The sequence below is a fragment of the Cucumis sativus genome, chromosome 3 (assembly GCF_000004075.3).
Source record: "Cucumis sativus cultivar 9930 chromosome 3, Cucumber_9930_V3, whole genome shotgun sequence".
Taxonomy (NCBI): domain Eukaryota; kingdom Viridiplantae; phylum Streptophyta; class Magnoliopsida; order Cucurbitales; family Cucurbitaceae; genus Cucumis; species Cucumis sativus.
Window position 1 is genome coordinate 35840347 of NC_026657.2, and position 13864 is coordinate 35854210.

General features: G+C 32.8%; 1 protein-coding gene across 2 annotated transcripts; it reads right to left on the reverse strand.

Annotated features, from left to right (window-relative positions):
* Nucleotides 1–1367: 1367 nt before the first annotated feature.
* LOC101206876 (inactive protein kinase SELMODRAFT_444075) lies at nucleotides 1368–7629 on the reverse strand. Of its 2 annotated transcripts, XM_011654055.2 has the most exons (11): nucleotides 6780–7628; nucleotides 6336–6577; nucleotides 5758–6030; nucleotides 5212–5366; nucleotides 5017–5111; nucleotides 3866–4908; nucleotides 3376–3536; nucleotides 2961–3037; nucleotides 2727–2874; nucleotides 2433–2582; nucleotides 1368–1907 (listed from the first exon to the last, which is right to left on the reverse strand). In XM_011654055.2, exons 3-11 carry the CDS (start codon nucleotides 5936–5938, stop codon nucleotides 1662–1664), a joined length of 2256 nt encoding a protein of 751 aa, XP_011652357.1. In that variant the 5' UTR covers nucleotides 5939–6030; nucleotides 6336–6577; nucleotides 6780–7628; the 3' UTR covers nucleotides 1368–1661. The 2 variants fall into 2 exon arrangements, with proteins under 2 accessions (XP_011652357.1, XP_004146828.1); XM_004146780.3 differs by lacking the exon at nucleotides 6336–6577 and having other exon boundaries at nucleotides 6780–7629.
* Nucleotides 7630–13864: the final 6235 nt, after the last annotated feature.

Consider the following 13864-nt stretch of genomic DNA (forward strand, 5'->3'; position numbering starts at 1 on the left):
GATAGGATAAATTAATCAATCAATGGTGGAAATAACAATGGGATATATATTAATTAAAACTATTTCTCCTTTGCACAACATTAATATTAAACATATATCAACATTATGTCTAAACTTGCCATCTCCTCTTTAGATAAGAATTAGAATTTTGTATTTGTAGTGTATATAATATTAAAACAGTTATATATATATATGTGTGTATGTATGTATATAGTTGTTGTCTAGATATGATTGGGTCCAATTGGCCCTCTCCAAACATCCATTGGTACCCTCTCTTGTTTTTTTTAAAAAAAATGAAACAATTTAACTCCTAATTAACCTTAGTTATCCATTAACAAACATTAACATACTTAAAACTATAAGTAATTCAAATTAAATAAGAAATTAAAAGTTTTAAAAATTAATAGAACTATCTTTCGTTTTAAAATTTATAATTAACAGTCAAATGTTCAAATTCCTATATCTCATCAATGAGTGTACTTCAAAAGAAAATTTAAAGGTTTTCTTTATCTATTTTAAAAATTCACCAACCTAGTATGATTTATTAGAAATAAAATAGAATTTTATATTACATAGATTGTTTAAGTATTAAGAGTTGAATATGTAATTGATTGTTAGTGACAAAATTGAAAGTTTAGACATTCAATACACTTTTTTTTTTTTTTAATGTTTGAAGACCTATTAAACCTAAAATTAGACTTCAAAATCTAATACACACTTTAGGATCGAAGATAAATAGATTGAAAGAGTAAATTTTATAGGTTGCCTAAAATTTAGAAAGCAATAATTGTAGCATGAGGCTTCTCTATAAAAAGTTGCATCATTCATTAAAACTATAGTAACATGCTATATGTCCAGTCTTTCTAAATTATGAGTGAAAAAGGGGGCATCGTTTCTAAAAAGAACACCATACTTTCCTTATTTAACTCCAAAAATAATACTTTTTTTTCAAAATAAATAAGAAGTCTGATCATATTACAAACCACAGCAACTAAATGAATCTTCACAATAATCGAAGTTTGATTTTATTCATTACAAAAAGGTTGATTTATTTGTATGGTTGTCAATCATTTAAGTTTTTTCTCTACCCTCCATTGTAATTTTATCTATTTTATTTTACTGTTTAGTATATATAGAAAAGGTAATCGTTGGAATTTCAAGAAGAAAAAAAAGATCCATCTCTACCTGGAATAATATACATTCATGCACCCAAACACAATCGAACAAGCACAAGAACTAAAAACAAGAATGTACTAGTAGTGGTTCAACCAACAGAAATCTAGTTGATATAAAGCTTTGATGGCTAGGATTCATTTCTATCAACACCCACAAAAGAGATCAGAGTGAGAATGGGCAATGGAGGGGGGTAAAGTTATTTGACAGAAACAAACTTCATTGATTTGGTAAAAAAAAAAAAAAAAAAAGCATCTTCACATGTGAAGTTAGAAAATGGCCATATAGGCTCTTACTACTACTACACTATTTTTCCCTACAAAACTTACAAAAAAAACTCCCACCATATTTTCCACTTACTAATACTACTATACACAAACCAAAAGTTTATAATGAGAAAAAAATAATTACCCAAAAAAATTAATTGGGGAAGTACAAATTCAGCAGACTAAAGGGTGCAATGTATATCTTAAGAATGCTGAGCCACTTTACAATTCACTTCCACTGGAAGTCCTCCTTGTCTTGTCTCTTTCCCAGTAACCTGGTCTTAAACTTTCAACACAGACCTTTTCATTGAACCTTTCTACAGTCTCATCCGATAACAAGCCACTGTAGTTTTGTGGCTGCTGCTGTTGCTCAGTCCACATCCGACCACTCCGGTTTCCCACATCATATCCGGGAGTGGAAAAGTAATTAGCATCCATGACGAGGTCGCCTTCCAGAATTCGTAAAACCTTGACAGTTGAAAATAGAAAAATGAATTGTCAAATCTAGAGAAAATGGTGGTCCATCATATTTGATGCCTCCAAATCAAGATACTGATAAAGTTTGTTTCAGTAGTCCCTCATCTTTTTCTTCTTTTGAAATAATACAAAATAGGGGGTTGGAATTTGAGTAAGAGATGGGTTGCATTGCATCTAAATTGGCCACTCTATTAGTTGTCATGAAGGGACCAGTACTCCTTCACTAACTTTTAGACATTTTGCATTCTACCTAATTGAAATCAACATTCTTATTCTAGAAATTCTTCCCTAATTAGCAACATGATATCTTTCAGAAGTTAGAATTTTTGGTTTTGGGGAGGCGAGTGAAAAAGTAGTGATCAAATCTACTTACACAAGGTTCTTCACCTTCAAAAAACATACCCAGTGGCCTGCCTACCATTCATGGACCGATTGGCCGATGTATAATGAAATAGAGAAGTGCTACGATGAGTCAAAGTTGTTTTTAATCAGACTGTTTTAGACTTGGTATCTCACCTGTGACATACGAGGCCTTGCGTTGGGATCTCTTCGGATGCATAATGATGCAGCATGCAGCATACAGTATACTTCATGCTCTGCAAAGCTATTTACCAACCTTGGATCAATCAGTTCATCAATGAGAAATTCATCCAGCAGGGGGCGGGCCTGATTTGGGAAAACAAAGGACAAGCAGTTACCAATGGTACCTTTTGAAATATTGTTAAACTAGGAAGAAATTGAACGTTAGAAATGAAAATTAAAGTAGGATGCTAAGCTTTTTCCAGAACTATATTCACTCAATAACCATACCCATTCAGTGAGACACTGTTGACCTTTCGGCCGACTAAGGTCTACTGCTTTTCTTCCAGTAATTAGCTCCACCAGTACAACCCCAAAGGAATAAACATCAGCTTTTTCTGTGATTTGGCCACTTTGAGCATACTCTGGAGCCAAATACCTTAACCACAGAAAATAATTGTGTTCAATACAATATGTGAAAGATACATAATAGAGAAAAGGTACAAGATATGATTTGATGTCTACCCAAATGTTCCGATAACTCTTGTTTCAACACCGGTATCTCCATCAGGCTGCCACCTTGCAAGGCCAAAATCTCCAACCTGGTAGAAAAAGAACGAAACTTAGGCAGTGTCCCAGAAGAAATGTAAAACCTTGATCAATTCTAGCATCCTAAGATGTAAAAGAACACAAATTTCCATGGACTACTGTCTATCTGTAATGTAATTGTTTATGCATTCAGCGGCAAATATATTTGACAACACTGGCACCCAGAATTTGAAAAAGAAATTGGTATCCACATTGTTTATTCTTGATTGAGTTACTGATATATAGAGGGAAAGGCAGTATGAAACAGTTTGATAGATATCTGAAATGGTCGCTGTTTGTGATGGAAGATCGAATACACATAAAGCAGTTTGAAGATTGGAAGTTTTCATACTAGTGGTTCAAAATCATGTGTGATAAGAATGTTGTTTGGCCGCATATCCCGATGAACAATGCAACCAACTCTACATTCTTCGTGGAGATATCGTAACCCCCTTGCAGCTCCCACGGCAATTTTTTGCCGTGCAGACCATTCAAGTGGCTCTTGTTGGCGTCCTGAAAATGCACACATTGAAACTTACTCACAAAAGCATTTAACCAAAAACCGAAATAAAAAATATAATAATTACAAACATGGGCAATTCATCGAATTTATATTAGATCACTGATTCACATGAAAAATGAACTGTTGCGTAGGGAAAAAAAACCAAGTGTGGGAGGAAGTGTGAGGATTCTTCAATTGCACCTATGTCGTATAAAACCCTAGAAAGGAAATCTAAAATTTTGAAATGTAACCTATTTCAATATAAGTGGGACTTTGTATTTGAAATGTGCATGTAGTTACTAGATGTGTATTTTTCAAGGGGTCAAAGTCAAAATATTACCATATAAATGAGAATCCAATGAACCATTGCAGATGTATTCATACACCAACAACCTTCTCTTCTCCTCTATACAAAAGCCAATCAACATAACAACGTTTCGATGCTGTGCACAGCTAAGAACTTCGACTTCTGAACAAAATTCAAGGTCTCCCTGAGAACTAGCTAGTTTGTGCTGCTTGACAGCGACCACCTGTCCATCTGGGAGTACCCCTCTGTGGACAGATCCATATCCTCCTTCAGCCAAAAAGTTAGCTTGTGAAAATCCACCAGTAGCAAGCTCCAGTTCAGCATAGCTGAACCACCTTGGAGGCTTTCCAAAAACTGGTGCCTTGTGTTGGCATATTGAACATAATGGAGGAGGGCCTGGTGGCGTGTTCCTGGATAATGAAACTGCATCTCGTACATCCCCGTGAAAATCATTGTCACTTCTATGGCTTGACATTCCAATACTTGATTCTCTGTCAAGTTTAGAAGACTTCAGTAGAAAAGAATTTCTTGTTGACGCTTGATTCCTATCATCGCATCTCTGTGACCTTCCACTAATGTGTTGTGAGGATTGAAGATGAGAACTTAGAAACTCTGTCATCCATGGTTGGAATCTTAAACTTGCAGACGACACAGATAAATTCTCAATATCAGAGTCTGAACTAGCAGCATCAAGTTCTTTATTTTCCTTTATAACAAACAATTCCTCCTTCTTTGTGTCTCCATTCATTTCAGAGTTGAAAAATGGTGAAGTTCCAGGATCTGAGCTTGACACTGATGATGTTCCAGCTTCAGTAGCAGTAAAAGGTGTGCCCAATTCTGGACTGCTACTGGGAGTCACAACTGGTCCCCGTATAAAATCTAGAGGGTCATTATTTTCTTTTTGATGGCTTTCAGACCCTTCATATATATCAGAAGGTGACGGAGAGGGAACTTCTGGTTCCTTCTTTGGAGACCCAACCAGGTTCAAACGAAGAACTTTTGGTTGTGATCGTTTCATTACCACAATGTTGCACTGTAACTCTTCCATGCAACATTTCTCCTCGTGTTTGAGCTGTCTGAAACAATTAGAAAATAGTATTATGCCTTGTAGGGAGAGAATCCACAAACATGGAAGCAAATATTAGAATTGAGAGAACTGAGAAGAGAGCAGAAGAGAGAATTACTTGTCTAATACAACCCAGCTAGCTTGAGCTCTCTTGGCCTCAGCAGCTACAGCCCCACTCGGTGAACCCGAAACAATTTTAATTTTCACATTTATCTTCAAAAGAAAAGGTTTCATTTCAAGAAGCATGTCATCTAATAGGAGTATTTAATCTTTAGACATGGGAAAAGCAGTAAAAGGAAGCCAAGGTCATAACCTTATTTGGATCATAAACATCATGAAGCTGAAGAATCATCTGTGAACAGGAATCAGTAATATCACATTTCAGCTCCGAGCTTGTTCCAGAATGAGCTTTCTTGTGACCACTTGCACAATCCCCAGCAAATCTCGGAAAACCCCAGAATTTTCTACCTGAAGGATATGATGCTGTTATTAATCCATCTACTAATTAAGCATAATAAACTATTGGAGTGGCCAGATCCCATTTTCCTAAATAGAACTTTCTTTTTTTTCTTTCTGAACAACCATTGGAACATGTCGAACCACTACATTAATGAGAAAGAAGATCCAATAATACTGGAACACCTTCTAATCTAAGATCTGGAAACGTGTTTGATAAGAAGCAGAAAGTATGTGACAAGATTGCCAGAGAACAGTTAAAGGCAGAGCAACAGGCAGAGGAAGATGAACAAATGATTGACCAAGAACAGGGAAATGAAGAATATAAGAGGAAACCAAGGTTGGATCATCACTAAATGCTAGCATTTGCATAAATCAAAATGAGGGAAAGGGAGAAATGTACCAGAGCTTTGAGAAGGGACAACAACCAACAGAGTTATGCAATCTCCAATTTGAACAACATGAGTCAACGCCCAAACCAGTGCAGTTTTAGGAATTTCTTTGGAAGCCTTCACTGCGACAATCACCTTCTGGACATCATCAGAACCTTTGTCCTGCTTTCCTCGCTTCAGATCCCGACTCATTACCTCGTCGTTTCTTTGAAATTATTACACTTTAGAAAGTCAATTCTTACACCTCAAGAAGCAGATATCGCCACTGCTGCTCAAAGACATGGCTGAGGACCAAACCAGAAACATGTACATTATTGATATGCCCCACAATGTTGGATTCAAGTTATGTTCACGACCGACATGCTCACAATTCAGGCCAGTAAAACTTGAGCCTACAATGACACGACCTTTTTCACACCAATCTACATACATTACCACACTTTCATTATATCTTACTCAGTATTTCATAGCATAATTTTGAACATTCTGATATTCAAAATTGTCTTTAACACTTGTGCAACTTAAAAACAGAGAGAATCAGAAGATAATTGGGAACAAACTACAAACAAAAAAAGGAAAGCAAACCCACATGCAGAATTGATTTCTCTATTCATTTTGAACTAAGCACCTTCCTCTGAGCTTTCAAATCACCAAAAATGGCTCTCCCACTCAACAGGGATTTGAGGGAATTCAGTAAAAAAGATGCTTCAGACAACAATATGTTTCACTTCTAAGGTCCAACCAAAATAGGAACGATGCAGTGACGTGACAGAAGCCACCTCTCGTTGATGTACAATGAATGAGAGGCGAATCACTTCACACAGAACCCAGCTGGAAAACAAACTCAATCAGCTCAAACAACAAAGCTGTTGTACAAAAGCTTCATTAAATCTGATCAAAGCCAGAAAACTAGGGATAGAAGAAAAAAAAATGTAGGGGGAATAAAAATCAAGCAAGAAAGAAATAAAGAACCATTTTCAGCAAAACCATTCAACATTCGTCAAAATGCACACAGTAATAATTTTAAACTCACCGCTCAAATCCACCATCCGATTGAAAACCCCCCAAATAAATCTTGAATCGAAACAGAACCCAAAAAAAAGCTGCTCACAACAAACACAAAACAAAACCCAGAAACAACTTGTTATCCAAATCTTAGCGAGGGATAACTTTTTCCCTCCTCTTCCCTCTGATGGGTCTCCTTCTTTCACGTCAAGCCAGCAGAGTCACAGAAAGAAGCCAAAATGGGTCCGAAAAGAGAGGATAGATTGAAATTTTGTAAGGGAAAAGGAAAACAGAGTAATGAAAACCCAAAACATAAATTGGGTTTTTTTTTCTTCTTCTCTCTTGTATTTGTGCCAATGCCAACCACCTCCACCCAACCCTGAGCCCAGAAAAACCTTTTGAGATAATAAGTACAAAACTTTTTTTTGAGAGATTGAAGAGAGAGAAAATGTTGTGTGAAAAGAACAATCAATCAGCTTTGTGGTGTGTGTGTGTCTGTTAAGAGAGAGATAGAGAGAGAGAGAGAGGAGGTTGAGGATAAAGAAATTTTGAAACTACCTCTCTTCAGAAGTTGGGTCATTCACAAGGGAAGATAACATCATAATCAGTATCACAATCATAACCCTCTCAAACTTTTATTACATTTTATCATAATCCTTCCTATCATTCTAACTTTATGTTAACAATAATACTCTCTCAAAATTCAAATCTACTTCTACTGCCACCCGTCTACTTGAATTGTGTTTTATAACTTCAATCTATGATAATCATCTACTTAGACAATATAACAACTGGATTAAAAATATGATATCTATCGATAATAATAAATCATATCGTTGGTAGTAAATCTATGAACAATAGAATCTATCGCTAGTTTGATTTTTTATTGTAATATCTGGAAACCTCAAGTTTATAGAATCCAATTAAGTAAAAACAAAAGGTAGAGTAGTGTGTTAAATTCAAAAAGTGAAATTTAGAGGGAAACAAAGGAAGAAGGGAGGGTAGAATAAATACAAAGATTATCTCACACTGTGCAAATGCAAGCATGTCTCAGCCTGCACCTCAATCACTTTCTTCTGCCATTTTTGCCCAATGAAGTTTTTAGCTTCTTAAATTTTCACAAGGCCCTCCTATTTGATTGTAATTACAAAACTAACACCCCAAGGCCCCAATTTTGAGTTCATTTCTCTTATTTGCCTCTTCTGCCTCTGCCTCTTGTGAGAGAGAGAGATTGAAGGAGTTATTTTTGGAATATACTTGGAAGAAATCAACGGGACCCATTAAAGTTATTTTTTAAATATTTGATTTGAATTAAAGGTTTGGTTGATAAAAACAAAAATATGAGGAGTATGGTTTTTGGGGGAAAAAAAGGTGAATGGAATCATCTAATTTGAATGGATGCACTTTTCATGTGACCGTACCATTATGTAACACTATTAGGTATATTGGGAAAAGTGTGCCTTTCATTATTAATATATATATATAAAGCTTTCCCTAAATTTTTGAGCCAAAGTGCTTTGGAGTTTTAAAAGAAGAAAGGGTAAAAAAAATATTGGTTTAGTGATCTTCAATTTACTTTTTTTTCTTTCCTAGATAATTTATAAATGATTGTGAATGAAACTATGTTAAAAGTATATAAAAATCTAAAATTCATGATCTTACTTCTTTCAATAACCACTTACTAAAATTAATAAATTTAAAGGACGTTAATGATCAAATTTTTGTATTAAAATGTCCTTTCATGCTTGATAAGACCATCAAAGAAGAGAAGATATTTGTCTTTAGCTCATATCTACATAGAAACGGGTGTTAATGGTCCTCTCTTAAATTATAAAAAGGTGGATATGTGTTTTTAATGTGCATTATGGTGTACATTTGAATTATCCCTAACACGTCTAAAATATATGAGTCTTATTTGGTGTTAGGACATTCTATGACTTGGTGTCATAAAGTCTCTAAGAAGATCTGAGTTCTAATTAAAGTCTGTTGAAATAAAGTGTAGATGAAATGTTTTTAACACCTTGTAGCTTTCCCCACCATAAGAAGAGTAGGTATAGGTTTGTGTAAGAGTGGGTGTTGTTTAGTGTCGTTGGATTCAAAGGATTCTCATCACACACTAAGAAATGATTGGTCCCAAAGTGTGTTCAAATAAATAATAAATGAATATGAGCCCAACTATTATCTCCAAACGGTGGATCTAGGTTTATGCCATTGTATTTGTGTTTACGACTCTTTCGTAGCAATTATAATATTAAACTCGAGTCAAATATATCCACAGTTTTACAAGAAACAAGATATCATTATTTATATAATATTAATAATAAATAGAGGCATTTTTATTTTATTGGTAATTTGAGTAAACGAGAGCTTTCATATTTGCATCAATGATTGACACATTTGGGTAATATTCAAAACAATAAAGTTATTGTATTTATTTTAAATATAGATAGCAAGTTTTTGTTTATCCTTATTTTTGAAAGCTTTATGCTATTCTTTTTGCCTTTTGACACCATTATTCAAAATAAGAAGAGTCGTTGGTTATTTTATTTTATTTTTGTTCTCTCTCTCTCTATATATATAGTTTGTTTCTTGCTTTTCAATCATCCCTTCATATTGATTTTAGATTGATAGATTTAATTTAATTAGAAAAAGAAAAAAAGAAAAAAGAAAAAAGAAGTTAAGTTTCTTCCTTGAAAGTTTAGAAGAAGAAGAAGAAGAAAAAACCCAAAATGGTAAATAAAAGCAAAAGGAGTGGCACTTAGTCCAAGAAATTTGAAAACCCATATCTGAATTTTGAATGAAACCTTTCTCATTAATGCAAAAACGTGAACTCAACCACATTCCCAACTATGCATTTATAACAACAAACAACAATAACATTTTTTTTTAACATTACCAATAAATATCATTATTAAGAAATGTTCACCCTCCAACACTCTCCCATTCGCAGGGCCCCACGTGGGATCCACTCGCCGTTACCCATCACCCTCACTGTCCCATCACCCACCATTCATCACCTATCACACGCCGTTAACTCTTTAGGGTTTAGCGCGTGAGTCACTTACTGCCCTCCGATCACCTTCAACTCACATAACCGTGACAGATTTACCTCACCAGACGACGGCGTTTTTGGCGGCTGACGTCCTCGGCTTCCCTGCCACCTCTCCCGGATCCTGTCGCACTTTTCGAACCTCCTAAACTATTTACTTTTCTTTTCTTTTCTTTTCTTTTTTTATTTCATTTCGTCTTATTTTGATCATTTGGACAAAAGCACAAATAAATTAATCATATTTAGTGTGTGGTTAATGTTGATTACCCATCCATAAACCATAACCCAATACTTTTATTAAGAAAAATAGGGAGTTTAGAGGCCACGTTTTCATGCATGTTTTTGTATTTTCTTAATCCATTATTGTTTACTCTACTTGCTGTCTGCTTATTTTGTTTTTTTATTTATTTAATAACTATTATTAGCATAAAGTTAAAAATTCAATGTATTTTATTTCTTCAACGAAGTTCGGTGGATTTATTTATTTATTTTTATGGTGATGCGCAGATATTGATTTCACACCACCTCCAACTATTATCAAACCTCTATTATCCAACTTTCAATTACATCATTTAATCTCCAACTTCCCTATAAGACAAATTTAGATTTATTAACCATTTCTTTTTATTCTACAACTTCTATTTTAATACCTCAATATCTAAATTAATATTTATAATATTTAACAATATTTTAGATTTTATCAATTATATATTTTCTTATTAATGTTCATCTAACTTATACAAAAAAAAATATCAGTGTACAAATTTACTCTTTTGGAGCTGAATCACTTTAAAACATAAATTAATAATTCTATGTATTAATTCCAATGTTCTTTTTATCAATCTAATAATTAAAAAAGTCTTACATACATGTGTAATTCTTAATTTACAATATTAATGGATACATTTATAAAAGTTTAATATTTAAATGAATGTAAATATTAGTATAATAGTATGAATTGATACAAGTATATGCAGTAGATAATATCATTTAAAAATTTGGGATAAGAAAATGAAATTTATATTCCAGAGGGGAGGGCTTTTATGGCGTAAAAAAAGGGTAATTCTGAACCTTGAAGTTCAAAATGAATAATGATAAAACAACTGAAAAACAAAGCAAGAAAACTTCTTTAATGTGCAAAAAGTATATTCCTCAATTTGTAAAGTTAACAGCCAAGGTAGCTATAAAATGGTCTCATTTAATTACGGGTTTCCCATTTTTCTTTTTATAAAAAGTTTCCACATTTAGTGGCAGAAACACAGATAAAATAAATAATTGAATTTAGAGGTTTTTATATATATATATATATATATATTTGTCTTTTTATTTTGATTTTAATAAATTTACGTTCTTAATGTTGACCTTATGATTGAGATGATGGAATGAGAAATTTGAAAAATTAAGTAAGCCAACAGAAAAGAAAATCAAATAAAACAAAGTTTGGCGTTTGGGAAATATTTTTCACAATATATTGTAGAAAACTCAAAAACTAACCAATAGATATAATTTATTTTTATAAACACAAAAAGTAAATGATATAATTTAAACTAAAAAGAGAAAAATTTCCTAATTATTCTTATTAACCATTAGACAATAAGTTAGAGAAGAAAAGTAATCTGTTTGTTTAAACACCGTATTAAAGTGTGGTGTACTCATCTAATTAAATGCCGTAATCATTACACCTCATTAATGAACTCTAAAATATGAGATTACTCTATAACTTTTGGAAATATGACTTATTTAGTACGTAATTTAAAAACAAAAATGAATGTGATTCCATTAAAATGAAAAGGTTGTATTTAATTATTTTAGATATATGTTTAATAGCCCATATATATAAAAAAAAAAAATCTATTCTCCTTAAACAATTAAATGGTTGTTTTTTTAATCTACAATTAAGCTAATGTCTATGGTGATAATTTCAATATTTTTAAAATTGTTTACATCCAAATGCTATATTACCATTGCTTCATTTTTCTAATATAATTTTATATTTTAGAGAGACCTTTAAAAAATAATGATTAAATTAATAGTGACAATTCTTTGAATTTTTATTTTCCTATTTGAATTAAGATATAGTTTGAGTTTCACATAGGGATGCCAATCCAGCTGCGACACATCCTCCATCCTTCATCCTTCATCCTAGCCTTGGGATCCCCTTCTCCAACCCTTTTCTTATAATCTCAATCTCTTCTTCCATTGCCTAATCTCTTGACTCTCTACCTTTAACCTACCAAAATAATAATACTACGATTATAAATTTAAATCCAATATTTTACCTTCAAAATTACTATTTTTAAGCTTCTAATTCCTTTTCTTTATATTTAATTAATTAGTAGTGTGTATAATCAAATTTAATTGAAAGGGAAGCTTTAACAACTTATGAGACTAATAAATAGACTTGTAATTTAATTTCACCTAAAATTCCAATTTACTAAACAAAATTATTTTAGTTCTCGTCATCCTTATTACAAAGGAATTGATGGGACTTTTTACTTTATTCAACTTTCAAGGGGTAGGAAATATGAATATGTACAACAATATTTAAACCCAACTTAAATTATGTTTCAACTCACAAACATGGGTTAATGTATTAATTTACTAAACAAAAAATGCATCACAAAATTAAATAGCCAAAAATTCTTTTTCAATTAAAAAATAACTCATTTTATAAACTAATTACATGCCAAAGTCCAATAACTTAAGCACTTAGTGGGCTTGGTGTCAACATCTTATGCATCTCGCATAGTCTACTAGAAGTTAGTGAGATTATCGAACGAAATGCTGAATTTTTTCACTAACTTTAGTCAAAAGACAAAATGGTTTTTTACCCTTTTAGTCAAAGTCAAAAGCAACATTTTGACTATTTTACCATTTTATCATTCTTAACTAATTTCTCGACTACATCGTTTAACGTAAAGTGATTATTTCATAGTTTTAGTCTTACGTGTAAACTCTTTATATAGGTTACTCTCACTTTCATGTTTATACATGAATAATTCAGGACCACATCGTCTGTACTAACTACAAAACGGGACGTATTCACAGTGTTCCCATAATAAGGAGGTGTCCAACCTTATTCATATAATATAGATCGTTTAGGCTAGACACTCGAGCTTTGATCCATGTTTATGTATCTATATAAAGTTCAAGTTTACTTGAGATAACCTCATGACCTTAGTTTATTGGATTCAATATTATAGTATTCAATTTCACTGATAACTCCTCAATAACCACCTTTGTTGAATCAAATATGTTTTTAAACTACAAACTACCAATTTTAGAACATAAATTCCAACCGTTTAAATATTTGGTCAACTTCCCTCTACCATTTTTTACAATTAAAAAAATGATTTTTTTAAAAAAAAAACAAAACATATATCCACACGATTTCGTTTGATAATTATTTGATCAATTTTGCTACGTTTACTTATTATCCCTAATCACAACCCCTAAGTTAAAGATTATAAGGTCTGGTTATGGCAAACAAAAGAAAATGGTAAAACCACATTTTTAGAACCAAAATCCCAAATAAAATAAACTTGGACGAAACAATCCCAATTATTGAACTCTAATTTTAAGTAAAATAAAAGATATTAAATAACATATATATTCCAAATAACAATAAAATTAACCCAAGCTATTCAAACAAAAGGAGGAAAATTTTTGGAATTTATCGAGAGTAGAGATGTTCTTGGGGGATGTGAAAATTTGTAATTTAGTATATATGAAATGAATTAATTAGGTTGGTGTGTTCTTAAATGTGAAGGAATTGTGGGTATTGGTAGCATAGTTTTAGGTAATAAGTACAAAGAGCAATGTTTGGGAAATTCAGGATTTGGGGAATTGGCTTTGTTCCCATTTCTAGAGGCATTGATTGGAATCAAATCTCTGTGCTTTGTGCTCTCTCTATTTTTTACTAAACTTTCTTACACACACTTTCCACATTCCCCAACCTTCAACCTATGTAGGGCATGCCCATGCCAACCACACCACACCTTTCCTTCAATTTCTTCAACTCTCCCCTTTCCCCCCCTGCTTGCAACCTCAAAATAGCTCCACTA

Coding starts and splice junctions, on each gene's coding strand:
- LOC101206876 (XM_004146780.3), bottom strand. CDS start 5,938: ATGAGTCGGGATCTGAAGCGAGGAAAGCAGGACAAAGGTTCTGATGAT. Junction 5,112..5,211: donor ATGTTTATGATCCAAATAAG/GTTATGACCTTG, acceptor TTTCTTTTGAAG/ATAAATGTGAAAATTAAAAT. Junction 1,908..2,432: donor CAAGGCCTCGTATGTCACAG/GTGAGATACCAA, acceptor TCAACTGTCAAG/GTTTTACGAATTCTGGAAGG.